The sequence below is a fragment of the Sceloporus occidentalis genome, unplaced genomic scaffold, assembly GCF_023333645.1.
Source record: "Sceloporus occidentalis isolate IW3139 unplaced genomic scaffold, rSceOcc1.0.p SCAF_3, whole genome shotgun sequence".
Lineage (NCBI taxonomy): Eukaryota > Metazoa > Chordata > Lepidosauria > Squamata > Phrynosomatidae > Sceloporus > Sceloporus occidentalis.
In genome coordinates this window covers 65,141,639-65,167,918 of record NW_028316983.1, presented here as the reverse complement: position 1 = coordinate 65,167,918, position 26,280 = coordinate 65,141,639, and the positions used below count along the sequence as shown (strand labels likewise).

The window sequence follows — 26,280 nt, the reverse complement described above, 5'->3', positions numbered from 1 at the left end:
GAGACCCTGAAGCTGATTGTATAACAAATTAATTCTCCCATCCCCACCCTGCTATTAAGCCATCAGTCTCACTGATATATAATTCTCTAACAAATAGGCATTTCACTACCAAATCTGAAATTGTCTCCATACCTTTGTACATATAAAGTGCTGTTCACTTCTTATATCTTATTCATCTGAAAGTCTGCTTTTGATTTGTTTCTTTTACATTTCTTGCACAAAAAGCTAAAAAAAAACTATGCATACTACAGTTCAGGATGAACTTAATCCTTGGTGAAATACAGTATGACAAAAACTAAAAACCAGCTAACTTCAAAATGTCAGTTAAAAAACTAACATATATGAAACAGCAACCAATATATGCAGAGACGTCACTCATGAAATTTCCATTAAGTTATTTAGGCCCTTCATTCACTGCCTGATCTATGGAACAATCCTATGCATTCTACTGAGAGCTAAATACCACTGAATTCATTGGTGCTTACTCTAAGTGGGCACATTTATCCTACATTTATCTGGGAGGAAGCTCCACTGCATACAGTGGGATATATTTCACAGTAAACACTGCTGTGTCTTAACCAGATTATATCAACATATTCAAGAATTGCTATATGTTAAATTCCTCTCACACCAATAAAACAAGCAAACTATACATATTTCCTACAGCTCCTTCTGTTATCACATACCTATTTAACATGATACTTTATGTAGAGAAGGAAGGCTAGTGTTTTTTCCTTTACACAACTAAAACCAGATTATAAAGCATGAGCATTTCTTTTATAGACAAAAGGAAGGGGAATCAAAAAGGACAGCCATTTGGTCAAGGGAAAATGCTGAGGAAAGAGGCAGATTAAAATGGTCAACTACTAACAGTTGAAGCCTCGACTGCTAATTTTTTAAACATACATGTTTTTCATTGTTGCAAGCTAGTTTTTCATTGTATTTCAGAAATTTATTATGCATGTTTCCATCACTCCACATTTGAGGAGTTAGGGGCACGACACCCCCTCCCCCGTAGTAAGAATGGAAAAACTGTGAGTATGGTGAGCAGCAGCAGAAACAGCTGTAAGACTCAGCTGTCACTCCTTAGGCGGAAGCGGGCAGTTAGCAGGCTCCCAAGGTTAGGGATTACACAGAATGTGCTTCTGCTGGTCAGGCCCCACCACTGCCACAGTCCAAGGCTGCCAAATGCACATTCACAGCTTCAGGAGTCGGGAGCATGCAAAATGCATGACTAACAGCCATGCCTGGATCCATTTCAAACTGGCTTTGGGATAGGGTATAGAGTCGAGACCGCCATGGTCGCTTTAGTGGACGGCCTGACGGAAGAGATCCGACACACTACCAATTTCGATGGTTTTAAAAAGGCTATCGAGACGGATATCTTCTGACAGACCTTCCCAGAATAATTCACTTGGACACCCACTGATATGGACCACCCTAGTGATTCTCCCAAGATGCTTATGGTTTCTCTGATGGTTTTCATGTTTTATAATGTATCTTATTATTGTTATGTGGGAATTACTATATTCTTGTTTAAGGGAAGGAGAGGACAGTGTATACTGTATGTATACTGTTCATACAGTGTATACTGTATGTATACTGTTCATACAGTGTATACTGTATGAATTCTATGAATTTTATTATTATTGCAAACCACCTCAATCCTATGGGAGAGGCAGGATAGAAATAAAAAATACTGTATATTCTGGTGTATAAGATGATTTTTTAACCCAGGAAAATCTTCTCAAAAGTCGGGAGTCATCTTATACACTGGGTGTCATCTTATAGGGCAGGTGCTGCAACTTCTGAGCTGAAATGGAGAATCTGCGGTCGCCACATATAGTGAGGGGAGCTCATAAACAGCCATGGCTGCATCTCCACCGTATGCAGCGACCATATGAAAGCAGCAAGAGTGGTGCTGTACAAGTACGGTAGAAGAAAATCCACTCACCAGGATTCATGGCAAGAAGTGACTTAACGTGGTCCTGATGACGGCATGAGGGGCCGCCTCACCAGGAAGGTGAAAGTGAAGGGCGGAGCAAGCTGCAGGCATCCAGGACACCCAGGATATTGAAAAAAGAGCCATGTTTGCACTACCGCTCTGACTGTCTTGGAGACAGGGAGGGCTGGGCAGGCAGGGAGAGCTGACCAATCCAAGCAGGCTTTGTATACAACAAGTTTTACTGCTAAGTACCTGCAAGTCATAAGCATTTGAATTAAAATTACCATATTGAAATCAAATCTGATTTTTAAAAATTTTTATTTGGTGTGCATTGGAAGAGGGGTAGTTTTATACGGCAAGTATATCCCAAACTCTGTATTTTAACTAAAAAAGTTGGGAGTTGTATTATACGCCCAGTCGTCTTATACGCCAGAAAATACAGTATTATTATTATTATTATTATTATTATTATTATTATTTATTATGTGCCACCACTGCCATCACACTTTCTTAAGCCCAAGGCTGCCTCAGGAGAGAAGCAGGAGTGGCCACTTCCCAGGCATGCACTCCTTGTGCTCTTCAACCCACAGAGGTAGGAACACAGAAAGAGCAACAGTTTGGGGAGGCTTAATTCAGTTTACACTCTTATCTGTATGGGCCAAGGAACCTGAACCAACATCCTGGAAAGTGGGTGGGGCAAGGCAATGGCAAACTCATGAATAACCAGATCCATGGTTGTTAAACCAGCACATGTGGAGGGCTGATTGTATTATATAAATAGGAGCCAGGATGGGGCGACCATTGTCTATTTGAACACTACCCAGGAGAATGGGGAATCTGATTCGGACAGGGATCATTAATGGCTACTATAAGACCATTCATTATAGATCCAACCTAATTTTCTACAGATGAAAAATACAGCGTTTTCATCCCTTTTTTGAAAATGACCTACATTTACAAATGAAAAAAATTGCATCTTGTTTGTAAAAGCAAAGTCAACTTGTTTGAAAACAAAAGAATCCCCCAAAGCATACAAAACATGTTAAAATGTATGCTTCAGCCTTGACTGTTGTGCTCCAACTTCAGCCTGACACATCTGCAAGTTATCTTAACCCAGCAGGACCCTAAAGATCCACTCCTGGGAAGCACCATTAGAACTAGAGAGAACACATGCTTGAAACTGATCCTCTCTAAAGACACTGGCCAGCTGAGCCCATGAGCAACAGGAGGAAATGCATAAAACCTGGAAGATGCTTGAGAATAAACATGCATTTTAAGACCTCGATGGAGAAAACATTATCAAAACACAGAGAAAGAGGAGAGGGGCAACCATATTGACAGCAGAGATATTTAGGAATGTCTTTACTCTAATTCTGCCTACAAAGCATCCACCCATCAGTTGGACAGAATAACAAGCAAAATTTGTATGGAAAACTTTCAATGTATAGTTTCCCAGGCTCAGGTGGACAAAATCACAGAAGACCGAAGTGACTGGTTAGCTTGAGGTGCCTAGCTCAGACACCACAAAAAGGCCTAATTTATAACAGAATAGTGCTCAGGGTGTTCTTAGCGAGAGGAGAGGGAGAAAAGAAAAAGTCAACCTCTAGCAAAATTGGCTGCTTGATGCAATTATTAGTCACTTTCAAACAATCTTGGACTTGGCATTAAACTGACACAGAGCATGGAAGCAACAAAAATATGCATTCCAATATTATTGAAGAAAAATGGAGAAAAAATGTGCAGTGTTCCTTGTCAGCTATACAAACTCTACCTAAGTCACACACATTCGAAGGATTACATAAAGACACATCAGTGTTTGGGTTAGCAAAGATACAGTGCTTGTTTTTGTTTTGTTTGTTTGTTTTAGTGAGAAGAATGTCTGAAAATTGTGATAACGCATGAGTATCATCACAACAAGACAAGTGGGAAAAATACAAGTGTGGATAAAGTTGTTCTGTAACTCAGAACCAGAACCTGAGCATACATTTGTTCAGGGGACAGTTGTATCCCTGGATTACAAATGGCATTTCAGAAGTTTGATTATTATGCAAAACGGATGCAGAAACAGACCCATCAGTGCTAATAATGTTACCTCTCCAAGATGTGTGGAAATAAGTGTTTAGTGAGAACTGTAAGGTTTCCTCTTCAGTGTCAAAAGACAGCATGTATCACAAAGAACGTAGTACAGATCTCTCCCCATGTCAAAACCCTTTCACCTGGTTTTAAAGACAAACCTATAGAATATAAGAGAGAACGCATTCCTAAAGCTCTATCAAACATTTGAGGGAAAGGCCAAAGGAACATAGGAGGCCAGAAGATGCCTTCTGAAAGTGCAGACCTTCCGTCACTGCAGTTGCAAAGAACAGGAGCAAACACGTTCCTGGAAATTGTGGATAAAGCATCATCCTCTCTTCTGCACTCTTGCTTCCTCCTCTGTGATCCTGAGTTTGTATGTACTTCAATGGTCTTGTTTATCACAACTTTTAACTGGCAGATCCATCACAAACTACAGTGGGTTCTGATCCCTTGCAGTTGAAGCTTGTTGTCCAATAATCCACATTTGCAAAACCTTTCAGGGTGATTGGGGGGGGGGGGGGAGGGAGGAAAAAAATAATGGAAAAGTCTGTTTTGCATTACCATTCCTTTTAAAGACAATGTTCTTTATAAGCTCTTTTCTCCATGAATTAAACTGATCTTTCTGAATTTATTTTTGCTGTTAGATCTAATGATGCCCCAAGGCACTTCTTTCCTTTCCACCGAATGGCAGTCAAATTAGAAACAGCAAATCCTTAAATGCTACAATAACACCCTGCTTGTACTCTACGTAATACTGAAGAGAACTATTCTATACACTTTTCTTGCCCCCAAACAGAGGTAACAGGGGAACCTAAACCTAGTAATGGCTTAAGTTATACTTTGTAGCTCCTTTCTTTTTTCAAAACACTGAAACTTCACATAGTACAGTATCTTACAAAACCAAGGAATATATTCCATTATAGGCTGATATTTGCAATATCAGACTGAGTCAAAGAAATAGGATCCTGACCTAAAACAGAGGTGGGCAACTGTCAGAAACATGGGGAAACACACAGCTCCTCTGGGAATGACCAGAAGTGATAAGATATTTCCAGAAATCAGTCAAAATATGGCTGATTTCCAGTTTTGATTATTTTTGTTTTTGTTTGGTTGGCAAATTTGGAGTAGTACTGGCCTGGGGTGTCAAACTGTCACATTTTTGCAGTGGTCTGATTATGTTTTTAAATGATTTTTGACCAACTTTTTGGCCAACATATTTGGGGGAGTCTGAGGGCTCCAAGGGGCTCAGGAGGGTTCTAGGGTTGGAAAACATATCCTCCAAAGGGTGCACATAGTCCACAGACCACATTTCCCCACTTCTGACCTAAAACAGAGATATCTGTTAAACATTAAGGTATCTGTTAATCTTTAAAGTGCAATAAAACTCTCTCATTCTTGCTAAATCAGACTGACATAACATTTATATAAGCCCCTTCTTTATTCCTCTCCCCATTCTACATTGTTTTCTTTGAAATGTAGCTAAACATGATCCATCAAGATAGATGTACCATAGGTATGTTTAGTTGTTCTTGGCCTGCAGTGCATTAAGCACAGAACTTCTAACAATTGCAAGGCATCCTTCCAGGGTAAGGAAGAACCAATCAAGAACAGCACATTTTGTGTACAGAGTGTATGCATTTTCTCCAATAGACAGAGTGTTGAAAACATTTTCTCCTTTATTGCATAATAATACTTAGAACATTTGGGGAGAAGGAAAAAAAATATAATCAGATGTAAGTCATGCATTGCCATCTTCCAGCACATCAGAAACAATTAATAGCACTGAACAACACAAAATGCTACAGGGGCCCATCTGCTGCAACGCAGCATCAGCTGAAGCTGCAGTATCAATACTCACCAATATCCCCAGCTTCCAATTCCACCACCAGAGCTTCACAATGTTCTCTACACAATGACGAAGGGATAACATTCAAGGTAAGTTGGCCACTCCCAACCACAAAGACACTCTGCAGCCTGTAGGTCTGTGAAATATAAAAGGAGGGAACTTCAATTATCCTGATCAGAGCTTCCAGTCAGAAGAAAATAAAACAGCACTTTCATATAACAATGAACAGCATAGAACAACCAAATTTTAAAGAGGTCACAATTTTAGTCTGTTTTGGGGGTGGGGGTGGGAGTGGGGGTGGGGAAGGAAAAATAGTCTTGTGGAATCTTTAAGACTAACCAAAAAGGTTATGCTTAACCAAACTGGTTAGTCCTCCTGACTTAATCTCTGCTAGAAGATTATTTTTTCATTCCCTTTCAGCAGAGGAATCAAAGATGTAGAAGAACTGTTTACTACAGTGCTGTTATATACTATCAAAAACCTAGCCAGAACAGAATAGAACAGACAACATAGCAAAGTGGCTTGTCCCTTTAAAACAAGCCATGCTTGATGCCACTTCTGCACTGTGTATTTACACTTAATAATTTCTCCCAGTGGTTGCCTCTATCTGTGAAGAGAAGTACACACACAGGCAGTAATCATCCCAACCATTAATTTGAGGTGCTGGAACCACCAAGCATAAGATCCACTGAAACAGCTGCATGAATCAGACAGACAACTATAGAAAAAAGGCCTCTTGGTAGACCTAGCTCTCACGAACAGCCTGGGTATGAGACAGGAAGTAGAACTTACAGGGACCTAGTACTTATGCTCACCTTTGCTTGCAGGCAAACATGACTAAATATTTGTTTGACAATGTCCCCCCCAACAGCAATCCAAGAGTGCAAGCTGCAAAGGAAAGGCCAAGCGGTGTGTGTGTTTTGCTGCTTATAGAATTTGAGGTACTTCCTACAGTAGCACTCAATCAACTTCTACTCCAACTATCACTTATCTTAGGAAACCACTTGGGGTATGCTTATCCGTAGAGGAAGAGATCTGACAGCTACAATTTTTAACTCAACTAGAAAAGCCAGCCGAATGTGTAGACTCCTGCCACTGAGACCCAGCCAGTAGTCCCTATTGTCTGCATTTGACAGATTTGGATGGCAACAGCAAGATACCAGGGTTTTTAAAGTTAAAAGCCCCCAAACTGTAGGAGAGCTACCATTCTGTTGATTTTCTGAAGCAGCTGCCAGATCCTATTACTTCATTTTGCTTTTGCTTTTGATCTAAATTTCACCTTGACATAAACTCTTTTGAGTTTTGGGGGAAGTATTGTTCAAGTATTTCCATAAATATTAAACTACTTGCCTTGTCCTGAAGCCGCGGGTGGCGGATGAGGAAACAGTTTTCAAGAGAAATAGCCTTTGGATACAGCAGTGAAGAGAAGATGGGGAACATGTCTTGCAGAATCTGGGTTTTATTCAGATGGTTTTGCCTATGGAACAGTTTAGACCACAAACTTAGCATCATACAAATGACATCACTGCCAAGTCTATTTTGAACCACTTCAGAGGATATTCCTACCCGTGAGTCTGAGAAATTATCATTAATTTTATTTTGTATAAGTAACATTTTTTTAAAAGAAAGAAACAGACAGATTGAAATGAAGAGTGAAAAAACAAATTAATTTTAAAACTCAATGTACTGGGTATAGTTTTGTCAGAGCTTGGATTAGTGATTAGACCTCCCTGGGCTAAATTCAGATCATGTCTCTTCTACCCCAAAAGCATTATTGTCAGGGAACCAAGATGTAATAGTCACATATATTTAAGACACTCTTTGAAAAAAAAAAGAATGTCAAGTTCATCAGCAAATGAAATGCTGAAGAAGGGAGATAAAGGAAGGCGTCACCTAGTCCAACATTAACTAAAACCACATGGGAAAGAATTGGGAATCAGCCTATTTACCATTCCAGGAAACGAGAGGGCAGGGATACATTTTAGAAATCCCACTGTGGGGACTTGTCATGATTCATACTTAAATATCCTGCACCCAAACTGTCCATCACAAGTTCATAAAATAAGAACAGCACTCAGGGATACAGAACACTGTATTCCACAAAAAGGAATGGCTCAAAGAGAGCATGTTCCTACAGCACATTCATGGACACAATCACATTCTCTCTTCCAGACCATTCCTCAGGAAGGTATTGATGCAGGGAGGGCTTACAGAAATGCTGACTGATGAATGTTGGGGAGGGGAGTGTGAAGAAAGGCTGCTGTGTTGAAAGCAAGTACTGCTGCCTAAACAAGACTGTAGTGAGAAAACCCATGGTGTTGAATACAGTTTTACTGCATACACAGAGAAAGGGGAAGGGGAAGAACCACGTTCTGACCAACAAATCTTTTGACTAGAGAAATCATACACTATGGACTATAAAATAAGTGCAAATTAGGAAAAATATCATGTTAGAATTTCATAGCAAGAGATATGGCCATTTTATTTCAAATATTTCCTGAAAGATTCTGGCACTTGTGCCACCAGAAGCAAAATCCTACACATACTTACTTGTCCCACTGTCTTCATTCAGACTCAAATTCTGGCCAAAAAGGGGATTCCAGTATGTCTTCACAAAGTCCTCTAGTAGTGGCATGTAAACATGACATCAAATGTATACTGCAGCCTAGAGATTTCTGCAACCCTCCAGTATGCACAGTGTGGATTGAACTTTGTCCTCCACTCCTGCCCAGTTGGCCAGGGGCCTGCTCCACAATTTGTAAATTATAAATTTTACAGAGCTCTCTAAGCTACAACATGCAAGTTGTCACTGTAGCATGAAAACATGTAGCACCCTCTGCAGAGGCACAGAGAGGCTTTCACAGAAGAGTCGACTCCCTCCTGGACACCCAATATACCCACTGAAGCTCCAAAAGGATAACTCCTGTGCCTGGATCATAACTGTGCACCTGCCGTCAGATAGTGCCCAAAAGCCGCCCCCCCTTCCCCTCAGCAAATCATTTGTTGTGAGGATGTACCCTTGCACCTTCTAGCTGAGGCTGCATGCAGAGGTCAGCTGTTACACAGGGAGACATGGGGGGGACACTGGACACTTTCTTCCACAAACACTATATACAATAGCATAATGTGAAGCTATACCAGCATGAATTCTGTAGTGACCAGAATTCTAGCCTCAGAAACCTGTTCCCCTAAGATGGTAACATAATACTACAATACAAACTTGACTGGGGCAATTTTTGATTTGGCCAAGTAGCAGTACAAAGAGAAACTATGAAGGCATCAGGGACAGTCATATCACCCTTTCTAGTGTTCTTCCTCATCATCGACAAGGCTTTTGGAAGATGTGTCATGTATACTTCAGTTGGGTCAGTTCTGGAAGGAGATGGGATACAATTTCAGTAAAAAGCTCAAACTCACTTGAACATCTGAAATGCCAGTCTCTGCCTTGGATGGTTGCTCCATATCTCAGATGAATCCTCTTGTACCACAAAATCTGTCAATTCAGGATATAGATGCTGAAAATATTTCATTTCCGCATAAGACCGATATTGCCCTGTCTTATGAGAAAGGGAGAAAATCAAATGGTATTTTTAGAACGGTCTTCTCAGACGCCCAAGGAGCTTGCTGCATTCTGTCAGATATTCGACACTGTGAGGTTACCTTGATCAAAAGTAGCTGAGGTTGTAGAAGCTTTTCTGATAGTTGCTCTAGGTCAGCCACTGCCACAAGGTTCTTCATGGAACAGCAGCAGGAACAGTTGGCAGGCAGAGATGTATTCTGTCTACAGCCTAAGCCCAACCAATCTTGACACTCTTCGGGAAAAAAGAATATAAGAGGTTCATGAACTCCACGATCTCACTTAACCAAACAATACATTCCAAACATTAAAGTTGTCTTTGCTAACCCTGTTGTAGATGAGATCACCAATACTTACTAAGCTAATTCACTGCACAGGAATCTTTAGGGGTAACATGTGTTATGTCACTCTGTCTAAAAATTCCCAAGTAGACCATCTCACAAACCCAGAATGAGGGCACACCAGAATACAACACTCCTGATGGCAGTGGCTACATGTCATGCTACTCTGGGATCTTTCAGCAGCTTAACAATATTCAACAAGTGACTAAGGAAATTGACAATTTTGCTAAACAAATGCAAACATGAACAGGAAAGAGTGTTTAAGGCATATGCAAAATCACATTTAAGGACCAGGAGTTCTGTTTTCAACAGTTTTAATAGAAACAAGAAGTGACAAGAATTGTCTGGCCCAGTGAAAGCAAATGACAATACTTCCAGAACTCTCTTTTGAATTCTACTCTTTTGGATTAAGGAGGTTTAGGGACCAAACAGACTGGTGGAAGGGGTGGCCTCAAGCCGCCCCGTCCAAAGACGGATTGGAACCACAGCAAACACACACTGTGGCCCCAATCTGCCTTTTCCCCAGCTGAAAAAGGTGAGGAAAAGATCCACTCCTTTTTCAGCCAGGGTATGGGCGGCTTTTCCTGTCCTGCCACAGCCCAAAGCTGGCTTCCAGACGCTGCAACAATACTGGTTCATTTTTTTATTAAAGAAGCAATATGAATTGAGTGACTGAATAAAAATAATTCTCTTCATCAAACTAATGAGGCAGTTTGTTTCCCATCTACATCTTTCTTTTACTTTTTGCAAAAACACAGGTAACTAGTGTTCTGTCTTAAGAGGAAAAAAATGAAGATGAGATTTTGGTACTATTACAATTTTCAGAAAGAGATTCTCTAGAGGCAAAACAAAGCACAGTGGTAAATTCTTTTTGTCTTATTAAACTGACCTGGAATGATGTCCTTTGTTTGTGCTATCATTGTGATATGTACCAGAAAGACCATAATATGACCTGTTTGTTATTGGAAAACTTGCATCAGAACCTTTCTCAAAGGATACTTGATCATAACACTGTATGCCTCTTAAGCATGCATGGACATGTACTAAAGCAAAAATACTTCATATTTTAGTTATCAGCAGCTACACTACTCATCCCTATTCACAGACAAAAAGATAAAAATCCCTCTCCTCAGTCAATACAAATCCAATGCAGGGAGAAAGAGTTAAAAAAGAATGTTTGCCAGTAATAGGAAATAAAGAAACCAGAACAGACAGGCCAAAATAAACCTGCTTCGGATCACTTTGGAAGTATGCTGTTTAAATGATGCATGTGTCCTAAGAGGCTGGAAGCCACACCAAAGCCACCCACGAGTCCTAAGGACTGGAGAGCAGCTTTAGCACAGCTTCTGGCCTCTTAAGATGCATGTGTCATTTAAACAGCATACCTCCAAAGTGACCTGAAGCTGCTTTATTTTGGCCTGTCTGTTCAGCCCCAAAGGTCTTGTTTTCTAGGAAGACACCCTAATAATGGTAACTCATGGGAAATGAAGTCCATTAAAATGCTTCTGAGACTAAATCTCTGTAAATCATTTTTGCAGATTCACTCAGTTAGCACAAGAAGACATGAAAGCACTTAACGGTCTTACCATTACATCTGCCAAACAGGACAATTTTTTAAATTTTATTTTATTTCATCTGATTTGGGGCACTGAGTCTCACCCAGATGATTTAGAAAGCTTTTGCTTGTCCTGATTATTTCACTCAACTACTCCTGTAGTATCTCAACTGGGCTTTTTAAAAAATAGTTTCAGGTGTATTGTTAAGGGTGTTCTTTTGCATATCAGAAAGTCAGTAACCTGCATGAAAAGTGTTTCACACAAGAGCCAGCCTGTTACCCAGTCTTGAACTCCAGCTTTTATAATAGGAAACACTATATCATTATTACTCAATCTTTTTTCCTATATAAATTAACAGGCAGTTCTGTGAGACAGACATATATACAGTGGTACCTCGGGATACGAAATACCCAGGTTACGAAATTTTCGGGATACGAAAAAATCCCATTGGAAAACATTGTTCCGGGTTACGAAAGTTTTTTCGGGTTACGAAAAAACTTTTGGTGCTTTTCGGCGCGATTTCACACCAAATCGCGGCTTTTCCCCATTAGCGCCTATGGGAATTCGGCTTGCGAAAGCCTTTCGGGTTACGAAATTGACAGCGGAACGAATTAATTTCGTAACCCGAGGCACCACTGTATGCTCACACAGAAAATTTTTAATTAAAGTTTACTATTTGATTATTTTCAGTAATTTATTCAACAACAACAAATTGAGACATCTTAGATGCTAATATTATCTCAGGGAGTCTAAGGAATCATAAGTGTAAGACACAGCACCTTAGATCCAGAGAACATTGAACCGAACACTTATATCCTTTGCTGCATATAGACCGAGCTAGCATCCCAAAAGCCTTGGACATATTCCAGTTGGGTAAATGCAATACATTCTACTGATGGATGCCTCTGAAGACTCTTTGGAAATGCCAATAGATACAAAATACCATAGCTACAGGTCTGACTGCAGTGTATATGTTTTTGAAGCATATGATTCAGATGCCATGCCGCCATCATCAGCTTCTAATGTCGTGATGGAGAACCTATGGCACGCGTGCCACAGGTGGCACGCGACACCATTTTGCCAGGCATGGGACAAGGGAGAAGGCGGAACGGGCGCGTGCCTGTTACGCCTCCTCCCTGCCATTTTCGGGCCTCTCTGAGACAGCGGGAAGCCAGAAAATGGGAACTGGAAGGAGGAGACAGAGACGGGCGCGTCTGTCTCCTCCTTCCCTCCTTCTCTTCGCTCCACGCAAAAGGGCTCCATGGAGCCCTTTCGTGGGGAGCGAAGGGCCGAGGAGAAGGCGGCTGGGAGAAGGGACCCTCAGGGGCCGGCAAAAGCCAGAGGACGGCCCGCCGTCCTCCCCGGCCCTTTTGCCGGCCTCTGACGGCCCCAGAAGGGACCCTCTGAAAAGGGGGCGGAAGCCCCACCCCCGGAGGGTGGAAGCCCTGCCCCTGGAGGGTGGTAGCCCCGCCCCCGGCACTCAGCTCCCATCCTGGGGGTAGAAGCCCCGCCCCCAGCATGCGAACGGGAAAAGGTTCGCCTTCACTGTTCTAATGTGTTTCCAAGCCCTATTCAAGTTAGTGTAACCTTTAAAGCCTGAAACTAGAAGTGGGTCTAGACTAGAGGCTAATTTCACAAACATGTACATGGGGAACATGCCAAATTTCATGTACACAGAAGACACAATTGGGATGAGGGCAGTTCCAGCATTTTGACTGGGGACTATACGTCAAGGACATGGACATGTCCCCTGACATCATCCAGCTTGTGAAGGCCTGTTGGGTGCAAAATCTGCCTAACCCAACAAGAGGTTAAAAATCTTTATTTCAGCAGTATAAAGGTGCAGATGAATTATTCTGCAGTTACCCTTGGTAAACAGCTGGGAATCAGAAATGCTTGCCAATCTACTTCATCTAGAAATCTACCAGTAGATACCAATCTATTTTCTACCCCTTCTGATCCCAAGGACCTTTTCCCATACTGTTCTGCTCTCTCACTTAGGCCTTTGATGGTTTATGGTGAGAACCACAGAACATTTATGTATCCCAAACAGAACCTTCTTGAGTCTTGCATGAGGACTGTCCATTTCCTTTTATCCTAACACATTTGGCCTCTTTGTTGATTTTTCAATGATGTTTTGTTTCCACGGTGTCTTTGAAACATGAAAGCATAAAGGTCATCCTGCACTCCCTACATTTCGCATTTCCAGACTGGGTTTTGTTTTTGGCTGATGTTCATGTTTATTATTTATTCAATGCTATTTTATTGTTGTGTGTTTTTCACATTGGAGGTTGTACTACTTGGCTCAGGAAAGTAAGAGTGGGAATCTGTACAGAATTTTTGTCACATTCCAGTTGCTTTCAAAATCAAACAGAGTTTCAAAAGCAATTTAAAATATGACAGAAGTGCCTGTGTTTCAAAAGAAAATACAGTCAGTCCTTCGTTTTTGCTGGAATCTGTCCCCTCCCCCCCCCCCCCGCAAATACGGAAACTCACACATATTTAAGCCCCATAGGCTTGAATGCTGTGGGCATGTGCCTTGGGCAAGTAAGCGAGGATCGCAGCTCTGAAGTCCACTCAAACGGACGGGGGGGGGGGGGGGGGCAACTGTATTGAAAAATCGTACTGACCATGTCCAATCCATAAATGTTCCATACATATTGGAACATTGAGGAAATTGACTCAGATTTATACAGAATATGCACAGACAAATCAGAAATGGAAACTGAATTGATAAATCTTAGCTCAATATCCTTACTGCACAGGTGTTATCTGGTTATATAAAAATGTTATGTAACAGATTAGTTTACTTTAAACAAATTAGGTGAAGTAACAGCATATTTAAGAATTTTCTTGTACTTCAGGAGGTTGGTAAGCTCAGCACCATCAACCCCAGCTCATAAATTTTCCATTGGTCGGTTCAGATGTTCAATATCCAACTTTTAATATGCATCTGCTCTGCATAGCTTTGGCAATAGCCTGCACTGTTTCTTGGAATGACTAGCTGTAAGCATTGTAGCTTTACTGGACTATCCTATATCATATTATTTACTTGAACAGGGATGTGTCTACCTCTTCTGGATTTATGCAATTATAAACACTCAACAAAATACTAAGATTCTTTAAAAAATAAACAGAGTATCTAGAAAACTTACAAAACAACAGTAGATGATTAGAATATGTTCTGCAGCAATCAATATCACTCCAAGAAAGAAGAATGTCTCTGCTGGCTGAGATGCTCCAGTTCAGAAGACAGCCATCTACTACGCACTGTATATTTAATGTTTACACAACTGCTAGCCTCATGCAATCATAAATTTCTCTTGAGCCCTGATTTACAAGCCACTAGAAACACTCTGAGAGTGAAATATAACATCCTTATGCAAAGAGTAATTTTTCTAAGGGGGAAATGCCTGAACAACAACCAAAAAACACTTCTCTCTCATAAAAACTAAATCATGATCCAGATTTATGCAGAAATAGAAATCTAGTGTCTACCTTCTTTTAGACATTTAAACCAGTGGTGGACAGCAGGATGCAACAGCATATTTTGGTGTTCCCAAAGTGATGCAACATCACATCCATCCACTATTTTAACCAATTTTCACCTGGGAGAGTCTCTAGGGGGAAGCAAAACACCATATTTTCAGGCAACTTTGGGACAGTCTTCAGGGGTCTGGGGATTTTAGATGACTACTAGGGTTGCACTTAGGAATCCTGCAGGTCATACTATGCACACCCTACTTAAATAAGCCACAGCCAAAGCAAAGTTTGCATCAGCACATCACCTATATTAAAACACACATATATGGCTGGTATCAGTTCTTCATTTTTTAAGAAAGACTGGCTGACTGACTGATGCATGGATTTGAGATATAAGCTTCCTACCATTTTTAGCTAGGCCACAGCTTCTGCAAACTTCTTTATTCCCTTAGGACATTATCACACGGGACAAAACTGGAAGATTAAAGTAGTGGCAATGCAGGGTCATCCAGGGTTTAGGGACAAATTCGCAGCTGCTTTTCACATGGCGCTGCATGCAAACAGAAGAGAATCCAGGGAGAATGTGAGGTTATTCAGGAAATAAGTAAATTTGCAAAACTATTGGATTTACGTGTCCATTTTGCTTCCAAATTCACTCTCTTCGCATCATGCCAGCCGTGTGGAAAGCAAGCCTCAGATGACTTTGTTTCCCAGGGTGCCTTGCTGTGCCAAAGGAGAATGCTTTCTTCCCTTAAAGGGATATACACACACTCTCCTCTTTAGGTTCCCTGGCTGCTTTTCCTCCTCTAATTAAGGGCACAGCTGCTGGCAGAAGACAGAGAGAGGACACTTTGGAAGTCCTCTTGGACATAAGGGAGATGTGGATGACATGCCCTGTAATAGGAGGGCATCAGGGAGGATCTGTGGAATCAGGCAGGCCCCCCCTTTTTCTCTCTCTAGAATGTGTGTGTGTGTGTGTGTGTGTCTATGGTTTTACGGAGTTTGCAAAGGGCAGCCTCATTCTGCCTCCCTCTCAGACAGTTTCTGGGGCTTTGGGGGCAAAGAGGATCCCCCTCCCTGGTTTCCCCTCCCCACGCTGGAGCATGTGGGGGGGGGCACTGTTCAAAATGACAGTTTTGAACATGCGCAGAAAACGTATTTCTAAGCGAGCAATGGTGATTTGTTTGTCTCCTTTTGATACCCAAATTCAAATCTGACTTTGTGCCTTTGGGACAGTACAGACCGCCAAAAAACAGCAGTCTGCCAGCGCCTGTTTTTCCTCCACAGGTAAGCTGCAGCTGCCTAACCACATGGTTACATAAGCGCCACACAGCAACGTGAGGACGCCACACGGTGCTTACGTAACAATGGCGGCACTCATGTATACGGGGTACTGCCATTGTTACAGCACCACACCATACTAGGGTTAGGGACCGTGCAGTTGCTGCGCGGTCCCTTCACCCTAGTATGGCGCCAGCATGGAGCTTTAGCGCTGTGTGTACCACACCTTTAACCCCCGTTGTGTTCTTGTGTGTGATAGCCTTTAGCAAGTGGGCTTGCTTTTCTGGGATGCCACCACTTTAACCATTTTTGGGATGGACGCACATAGCTCCCTGTGTGATAACGTCCTTACATTGGAGGCATTCAGAAAGAGTGGGAGGTAAACTGTGGGACTGTTTTTATTACAATGTGTGTAGAGCATTAAACTTCTACATATCAGCACAAGAATGAGGATTTTTAGATGTAAGTATACACTGCCCTAGTGAAAATTTCAGCATGCTAGTATTCAGCCTTGCAAAAACACCCTATCATTAACTGCCCTGCTCAGGTCTTGCATACTTCCTTCATTGAGTCTATCCATCTGCAATGTGGTATTACTCTTTTCCTACTGCCTTCTATCGTATCAAGCATTATTGTCTTTTTTAGTAAGTCATGTCTTTAATGATAAGGCCAAAATACAGCAGTCTCAGTTTAGCCATCTTGGCTTCTAGGGAAAGCTCAGGCTTGATTTTCTCTAGAACCCATTTACTGGTCTTTTTAACAATCCATGATAGCTGCTCAGTTCTTCCCTAGCAAATCCATTTCAAATGAGTTGATTTGCTCTCTATCAGCTTTCTTCACCGTCCAGCTTCCACAAACATATGCAGAAATTGGAAATACGATGGCACAGACCGCTGTGGTTTTAGTATTCAATGATATATCTTTACACTGCAGGATCTCATCTAGTTGCTTCATAGCTGCCCTTCCAAGTCCTAGTCATCTAATATCTTGACTACAATCTTCATTCTGATTAATGATTGAACCAAAGTATGAAAAATTTTGAATGATTTCTATACTTTCATCACCTACTTTAACATTATATAAATAATCTGTGGTCATTATTTTTGTTTTCTTAATCTTCAACTGTAAACCTGCCTTTGCACTTTCTTCCTTGACTTTCTTCAGTAATCATTCTAATCATTCTTTACTAATTTCTGCTAGTAGCATGATGACATCTGCATTTCTTAAATATGCATGGTTCTTCCTCCAGTTTTTTACTTGTCCTTCCTCTGAGTCTAAACCTGTTTTACATATATGTTCAGCATACAAGTTAAACAGATAAAATGCAGCCATACTGACCCCTGATCAACCATTCAGTTTCTCATTTTTTCTGTCCTGACAGCAGCCTCTTGAATGCATCAGGACAATCGAACATTGCAGCACATCTATTTTTTTTTTAAGAGTGATCCATAGTTTTCCATGACCTATACAATCAAAGCTTTTGCTATAGTCTATAATGCACAAGCTAATTTTCCTCTGAAATTCTTTGTCATGCTCCATTATCCAACATATGTTTACAATGTCATCCCTAGTGCTTCTTCCTTTCCTGAACCCAGCTTGGACATCTGGCATTTTCCCCTTCATACAGTGGGCTCTTCCCATACGCAGGGGATCCCTTCCGGATCCACACACACACACACAATCCACATAAGGGAAAAAAACACGTGTGCCTAAGCCCCATTGAAATAATGACTGTACGCTCTTGCGTGTGGTGTGGTGTGGTGCATGCAACAGGGACACCATTTTGTCTCCCCAGGTTTGCCGTATGTGTATGCTCAAAGCAGCATGCAGCATATGGCAAGCCCGCATATGGTGTGGGTGGACTGTATATGGTAAAAGTCTTTGCTATAGAATTTTGAGTATAATTTTCTTCCATGGTAAATTAATCCAATGGTCCTTTGCTTACTGCAATCCCTGGTGTTCCCCTTCTTGGGGACTGGAATGCATATTGAGTATTTTTGTGGGCTTTTGTCTTGTTTTCCATATTTGTTGATTTTAGTTAGAACTAGAGTAGATTCTGTCTCTGTAGATTGAATATGTTTGACTGGTATGACATCTATTCCTGGTGATTTATTTCTCCCAAGTGCTCTGATGCAACTTCTACTTCACTATTATGTAAACCACCTTGAAGTTATATATTCTATTCCTTTTTTGCTTTTTCTGACAGCCTGGTCATATACTAGATGCAATAAAATGACATTTGGTTTGCACTGAGCCATATTTCCCATCATTCCATCCAGCTGGGGTGATTTAAGGTTGGCTTGTGATATTTAAGTGCTGAAAATGTTCTATTTCTTAAATCAAGGTCTGATGTCTAAACATTTGTGATCATCATTGCACCAGCTTTTCAAATTGTTCACCATAACCTTAAAAGCTAAAAATGTTTGCTCTCAAAATGAAAGCTGATGGTTTATAGTAGTTTACTGAATACATATACACATTCTGTCTTGTTCATAGTAAAGTGTGTTCTATTTTGACGTCTTCCAACTTCTTTGGCTACAAAGTAACATAGCAATTCTCTTTTCAAAACCTGTTTCAAAAAGCCCACTTTGCATTGCTAATGAATTTGCAAAGAACATGTTAATAGTTTCATCTATATAAGATATAGATTAATATTTCCTTTAAGAGACCTAGACATGTGAATATGCCTGATGTTAACTTCTAATTAACAAATTGTAAGCCGCTCTGATAGCCTTGGCTGAAGAGCAGGGTATAAATAAATAAGTAATAATAATAATAATAATAATAATAATATGTTTTATTTATATACCGCTATTCCAAGGATCATAGCGGTGAACAGCAAGTAAGCTAATTAGCAAGTAATTATGATTATGATTATGATTATGATTATGATTATTATTTTAGGAGGGGAATTTTCCAGAGAAATGATCATCTCCTTAAGAACACAGATTTGATAGTGTGCAGTCAGGTAAAAGAAGTACATACTTTTAAATGCTAAACAAAGAAAGAGCTCACTGTTTTCCAGATCCCCACAATAAGACAGAACTGGTCCACTGTCAAAAATTGCAAGCAAACAATTCAGCTTCTGAACAATAGCCAAAATAAAGCCATATGTTAAATAGAACTTCTACTGCCCATTTTTACAAAACCAGCCCGGCCATTTAAAAATATATATCGACACATGTGTTGGCTATTAGACCTCAGGTTATAATAATAATCTGTTTGCAATGAGACTCAACACATTTGGCAACTTCATAAAAATGCAACAAGAGCCCTAGGGCATCAGGTTATAGTTCACCATGGTGAAAAGATGATGCAGCTGGGCTGATGTAAATGGACAACATCCTCTGGAGGCACCAGGATGTTTGGTGGGGCCTAAAAAGAACATAGAAACATGTGATGGGAATCTTTCTGCATGCTCTACAGCAAACCCAAGTGAGGCATTCCTATGGATTTAATCTGAGAGAGCCCTGGAAGCTGGCTGGAAATCAAACATACCTCAGGCTAAACTAGGCAGTAGAGTGGGGGGAGAGGTTGTTACTCCAAACTTTCCCAAATGAACAGAACTTGCCAACCACACCCTAGTCCGTGATTAAGGCTTGGAGGCACCATTCAAGGATTCTGAAACGTAAGAACCCTGCTGCTATCAACTCTGTTCCTTCAGGCATGAACTGCAATATATTGCTGACAAGGCACATTACTGATATGCCATATGAAAATTTCTGTATAGTTTTTTTCTCACCACTTTAAAACACACACCTCTGAAAATATTTAAGAATTTCTTCACAGAAATCTACCCTGCCATCTCCCCACAATTTCCATTTCTGGTTTTCCAAGTAAGCTCCAAGAAGAAACAAAGGTCAATGCACATTAGGCCTGTATTGGCTATGTCAAGGCATTATACTGTATATGTAAGAGAAACAAGTATTGTTGCCATATCTGTATATTAATCCCATCTCAAAACAGAGGTGAGTAACTAAGGCTAATCCTGGGACCATCTATCTGACCACTACAAAATGAAACAAAAGAAAACCAGAAGCGGCTGCAATTCCACTTCTGGTTTTGAAAAGTGTGTGTGGTTATAGTTCTCCATGAGATTTCCAGGGAAGGTGCTTCTCCTCTCTTTTTTGACCAGAAAAAAGACAGACTCAAGAGTCTAGAATGGTTGAGTACACAAAAACAGCTGGAGGCGGCTGCAGAGAGATGATAATAAATAAATAAATCCCGCCTCTTCCTTTTTGGGGATAGAGGCGAGTAACAACAGAGTTTAAAATACAAGTAAATAACAACAAGGTCTCCCTTCCCCCTATCCCACCCTCCTTAAAATATCAATTTGTAAAATGAGATCAAGTAATACAACATCATAAAATATCAAAGAAACATTGATACATTTCATTTTAAGAGATGCATTATACTTTGTTCAACCTGCTTTAAAAAGACAGCTTCTTCTCAAAACCAGACATAGGACATTAGACTAGAACACACCTTGGTCCTAAGCACAATCTGTTTCCCTTTGGGTTTCACACTATAACCAAGCATATGGTTTGCCATATTTTAAAACCATTTAAATATACGAATGAAGGTTTAAACTCTGTAAATAAAAATAGCAGGCTTCTACATGAATTCCATTTCTAATAGCAAAATCAGGATTCAGCAAATGCAAATGAGAAACCACCCTGCCATCAACAACAGAACAATACACAGATTAACATGGAAATCACTCCTCCCTACCCAGGGTCACACAGTATACACACACCTCTCTCTCTTCCATGCAAGCATTCTCTGAAGATCCCAGCCACAGATGCTGGCAAAACGTCAGGAATAAACTCTTCTAGAACATGACCACATAGCCTGAGAAACCCACAAAAAACTTAAAATTTAATGTATCTTCCAGCTTAAATCGTGATAGAATGTTTTAGGGTTTCAACTGTCTTGTCAGCTAATAACAATGGGAACTTTATTAAACTGCTAGGAAGGTGTTCCTAACAAGTTAGCCTCTTCACCTGTAAGCACCTCATTATGTATTATGAACAAGAGATAAAGGCTTCCTGTGTGTGTGTTACCACCCTCTGAAGCAAGATTTTGTTGTTGGTCCCAGAAATCTTTGGGTAACTGGAAATATTTAGAGTTAATTATACAATTCTCATCCACTCTTTTTTTATGTTAGTTGCAACTGATACTTGAGAGCTTTCTTTAACATTTAGATATTATAATGAAACAGCATGTATAAATAAATGAATTATGACAATCGTTTTCTGAAAGCAAGAATGGCCAGCTTCTATGTTCTCAGGGTGCTAATTAAGCTCATTCAGTACTGAAGTTATAACACAGCAATAGACACATCTAAACAACACTTTGCAGATACTTGACATCAAGCATGAGTCAGCTTCTGAACAAGATTCCTCTCTATGAAAGCAAAGCTGCTTAGTTACGTTAACTCTTTGTACTGTTCTTTATATTCCATTTGGAACACAGATGTTGATATAGCAGCAGCCTTTCCTCCCTTTTATCTTCCATCTTAAGAGTTGCACAAAGTGACTTACCAGACTAGAACATATTCAGCTAAGTAATGCAAGCATGAGAAAAGTACAGGAAACTAAGCATACTGGCTTTCGCAGAACATGGAGCTTGCGGTTAATGGGCAAAGGACAAAGCACAAACTCCCTCACTTCCTATGTAACACATAATTTGAACCATTGAGGAATTAATGTTCAATAATGTAGTTACTACAGAATAGAGATGCTGAGCTGTTTTACTGTTACACTTGAGCAGACTCAATAATCTTCAGAAATTAAGCGTATTGTACAGTACAGTACACCCATTAAATTGGGGTTTAATGGGCTTATTGTATTTATATTTAATGGGTTTACTTTATTTAGCATTAATAGGAGTTAGGTCCATAAAAACAATTAGGGCACAGTTCTTCAAGTGAAGATTCTGACTCTCTATATGAACAAAACATAGAAGATACTACTATGAAATTCTGAATAATTTAAGGACAGAGAACCTTCTGTGGCTAGAATGTTCTAAATATTATGTATGGTCCATAATTATTTGTAGAAATGCCTCCATGTCACTATAAAACATTCTGCACATTTATGCTCAATTCTTGATTTCCTTTGTGACAATTTGCATATATATATGCTGGCCTCAATATCCAAAGGCACCAAATCCTATCTGATCTTGAAAGCTAAGTGGGGTCAGTGTTGTTTAGTACTTGGATGGGAGACCACCAACAAATATCAGGGTCTATAGGCTATATCTCAGAGGAAGAAATTGGCAAAATTCCTTACCTCTGAGATATTTTCCTTACCTAAAACCCTATTTAATTCATGAGGCTGCCATAAGTTGACACAAATACTACAAGCAGAAAACAACAAAGACTTGAAACAATTACACTAAAAAAAGTCAAAGAAGAAAGTGCTAAGACAGGTTTAATGTTGAACATTAAAAAAATGACCACAGAAAAGTTACATAAATTCTCTTTAGATGACAAAGAAATGAACATAGTAAAAAAGTTCCCATACCCTGGATCAATCACTGATCAGAACAGAGATTGCAGTCAAGAAATCAGAAGAAGACCAGGACTGAGAAGGGCAGTTAAGAAGGAACTAGACAAGATCCTAAAGTGAAAAGATATATAACTGAGCACTGTAGTTAGGATAATCTAAGCAATTGTATTTCTCATCACCTTGTACAACGTGAGAGCTGGACTTCAAAGAAGACTGACAGAAAGGCAATCGACTCATTTCTCATAACCATGCACAATGTGATAGCTGGATGATGAAGAAGGCTAACAGAAAGAGAATCAAGACTATCTAGGAATGACAATAATACTAGGAAAGGTGGAGGGTATTAGAGAAGAAGACCACATACTAGATGGATAGACTAAATGAAGGAAACCATGGCCCTCAGACTTCAGGAATGGCGCAGAACAGTTGAAAATGGGGAGGGGGGGTCTTGGAGGTGTCTCACTCACAGTGTCTCCATGAGCTGAAGTCAATTCAAAGGCAATTAGCAATAATAACAATGTAGCAGAACTAAGGTTTTTAATCAATTTCCCTGAGAACGCAGCACAGCTACAATGATCTTTCAGCTAATTATAATTGAGACAGTTGTGCCCTATGTACTTGGTCTATGTACTTGGTCATGGAAACCTTCCTGAAGGAACTGAAAATGAAGTTCTACTAGAAGAGATGACACTTTATTCTGAGTTTCCTCTGAGTGCCTTACCCTCTTCTAGTAACAAATACCTAGACTGCTCATTTCTTGCCCTTCAGCAGAAAAACAAACAGGAAAATACCTCTTTCTCTTTATCACCATTACTATCCTCTTTCTGTGGGCTTTACAACATTCTAAGGGCAACCAAATGAAGCCTTTAAATACATTGAAAACTGGAGATATATAACAGTTCTTCAATTCAAAGATATAGCCATGTTAGTCTAAAATCAGTAAGGAAAGAGATTGTGTAGCACCTTTGAGACTAACTGAAATAAATAAATTAGTAGCATGAGCTTTCATAGACTACAAAATCTCTTTCCATAACAGTTCTTCAAGTTTTTAATGATTTTAGATTCCTATATGTTACATAAGTTATTCACAAATCTCATAGATATAAATCCCCAGTAACCTGTAATGGTGTCCTTCATACATATGTAGAGTTATTGATAGAGAAGGAAAAAACAGGTGAAGAAAAAGTGAAATCCAGATTTTGTTGCTGAAAAGATTAACTGAACTCTTCTTTAAGTTCAGAAAAACTGTGTATAGGTTTCCCAGATAATTATTTTTCTTAAACTGTGTGATAAAAGGATGCCAGGAAATGCTTCATCTGCAATGTAAGCAGACTTCCACCTGAAACAAAAGGCTAGAAATCTTACTTTGAACAGGTTGCTAGTCCTTGGGACACAAAAAGAAGGGCAGAAAATGTTAACTAACAACACATCCTGTGCGTGTCTTTCCTGTTTTATTTCCTGAAGAGCATATCCAAGATTGCAACTTGTGAAATAAGTGTGATTTGGTATAAGCCTTATGAGATAGACATTTATTGAACAAGAGACTGATCATAATTGGCTGACTTTCCTCTTCAAAAATCTGAAATGAACAAGATCTCCCCCAACAATAAACTAGTGCCTGTTCTGTTTTAGTTGCCCTTCAGACGACTAGCCTCTGCAAATCCTTGTTTATGACTGGCCTGGAACCATGTGAGTTTTTTTAAAAAGAAAAAGATGTTAACAACAGGTTAGCAAGTTACTACAGTGCATCATGTGCTGATGCATCAGAACACTCCCACTTGAACCAATTTACTAAACCTCCTTATGAAGACAAAACAAAGCCTTTGCGCATGTGGAGGAGTCAATTAGAGCTTTCTGCAGGCAGATGTTAGCAAAACTCAGTAGCAGTTTTCATTTTATTCCTTACAAAAGGCAGAATGTGATTTTTACAGTTAAAGATGGGGGAGTCATTAGTGGCTATTATTTTCTTATGTTAATTATTATTGATCATAGATGTCACCACTAATGCACTCCACCTCTCTATGTCAAATTATGGTTAAGTAGACACATAACTTACTTTCCAGCATATACTTCTTGGTAATGGGTAAAGACAGCAGGCGGATATGATTCATGAGGGAGCCCCACGCATGGGCTCTTGAGAGGGTAGTTTCAGGGACTGAAAGGGTATGTGGCTGAATCATGAAGTATGCAGTCAGAAGTACTAACCCCAGAGTAACCAGGCCCTGCAAGGGAAGAAAAGCATTAGATGGTTGACAGCACAATAGCCTTACATGTATTTAAAGTGAGAATCTCCCCTTAAAGGGTGCTGTATTTCAGGAAAACACAAGCCTGGCAACTATGAAGTCTGCTGAGCCCTTGTGTCACTGTTTCCTTGCAAAGGTTGTGGTAAAAATATTCCAAAATATTCTGACAAATAACAATATAATAAAGAAATGGTATTTAGATGCCATATTACCATGACATGCACTTCTGTGTACAGTGATGTACCATACTCACCTATGCATTTAAAAATAGAGCTGTGGTCAATACACAAACATGCAATCACCTCTGAGCAACCAATCTAGGTCAGGCCACCAGAGACCAAAGCCTGAAGATGAATTCTTTCTAACATTTCTCCCAAAAATACACCCGACTGTTCAAATTACTACTTTGATTCAATAGTTTGCCTTCCTGCTGTATGACTAAGTTAATATTGAAGTACAATGCACTTTCCTGAAAGGCAGGGATGGGGAACATGTGGCCCTGCAGATGTTGCTGGATTACAGCAACAACTCTTACTATTTACTATACTGCCTAGAACTGATGAGATTTTACCCTTCCTGTAAAAACACGGGGAACTATAAGGCCATTCAAAAATGCTTTACCTTATAGAGAAACATCAAGAGGGGGTAGCGTGTGGGTCCCCTTTGAGGTTCATTTTTTTCCAAGAGTTGTCTGATGAATTTCTCAATGGCTTTTTCAGACATACCACACTGATAACCAGTCTGTCTCACCAAGTCAATGGTCTCAGAAAGTTTATCATAAATGCTAAGATCGCTGGCAGAAAGCTCCATGTCCACTGGTGAAAAATCCTGTTGGGGATATTTTAAACAGCATTAACAAAGAAAATATTTCAGTGCCTCAAGGAAAATGGATAGAAAGGACAGCAAGTACCCTGTCTGAGCACGTTTCCTTTGCAACATGATCACAAAGCTGGCTCTGAAGAATGATGACCACAGTTCATGCGAACACATAACAAAAAGTGAGTTTAGAGAACCAAACGTCTGTGGTTTAAAAACCTAAAATAAGAATATTTTGTTCATATTGATATGATAGATGCTATAAAAATATAATTTTTACTTTTATTTGTTTGCTTGTTTTCTTTTTACACACAAACACTCAAGAGCTGGCATAGAGAGAGCTAGCTGTACCTAAAAAACAAATAAACAATAGCAAAGGTAACCATGTTATCTACCAAAAAAATCCTAAATCCATTTTGTGATTATTTTTTTTTATTCAGAGAGTGAAAAAGGTGTAAGTACTGTGCAACTTTTCAAGATCAAGATATTACAAAAAACACTCCAAATACCATATTGAGAAGGGAAGCAGGGATCAGCAAAATTGATTCTAATTTATGGATAAATATCTTTACTTATTGGTTAAAACTAAATAATAATCCCGGTA

At 39.9% G+C, this 26,280-nt stretch overlaps 1 protein-coding gene across 4 annotated transcripts in view; it reads right to left on the bottom strand.

Annotated features, from left to right (window-relative positions):
- Positions 1-2,429: 2,429 nt before the first annotated feature.
- The window catches only part of CUNH6orf89 (chromosome unknown C6orf89 homolog), a 34,898-nt gene continuing 11,047 nt past the window's right edge, over positions 2,430-26,280 (bottom strand). For all 4 annotated transcript variants that reach the window (XM_089514761.1, XM_089514763.1, XM_089514762.1 and 1 more), the window contains exons 2-8: positions 25,482-25,688; positions 24,674-24,839; positions 9,528-9,679; positions 9,285-9,424; positions 7,218-7,344; positions 5,880-6,003; positions 2,430-4,514 (exon numbers count right to left, since the gene is read on the bottom strand). In XM_089514761.1, coding sequence (XP_089370887.1) covers positions 4,429-4,514; positions 5,880-6,003; positions 7,218-7,344; positions 9,285-9,424; positions 9,528-9,679; positions 24,674-24,839; positions 25,482-25,670 — 984 coding nt within the window. In that variant the 5' untranslated portion in view covers positions 25,671-25,688 and the 3' untranslated portion in view covers positions 2,430-4,428. The remainder of the gene's footprint in view (positions 4,515-5,879; positions 6,004-7,217; positions 7,345-9,284; positions 9,425-9,527; positions 9,680-24,673; positions 24,840-25,481; positions 25,689-26,280) is intronic.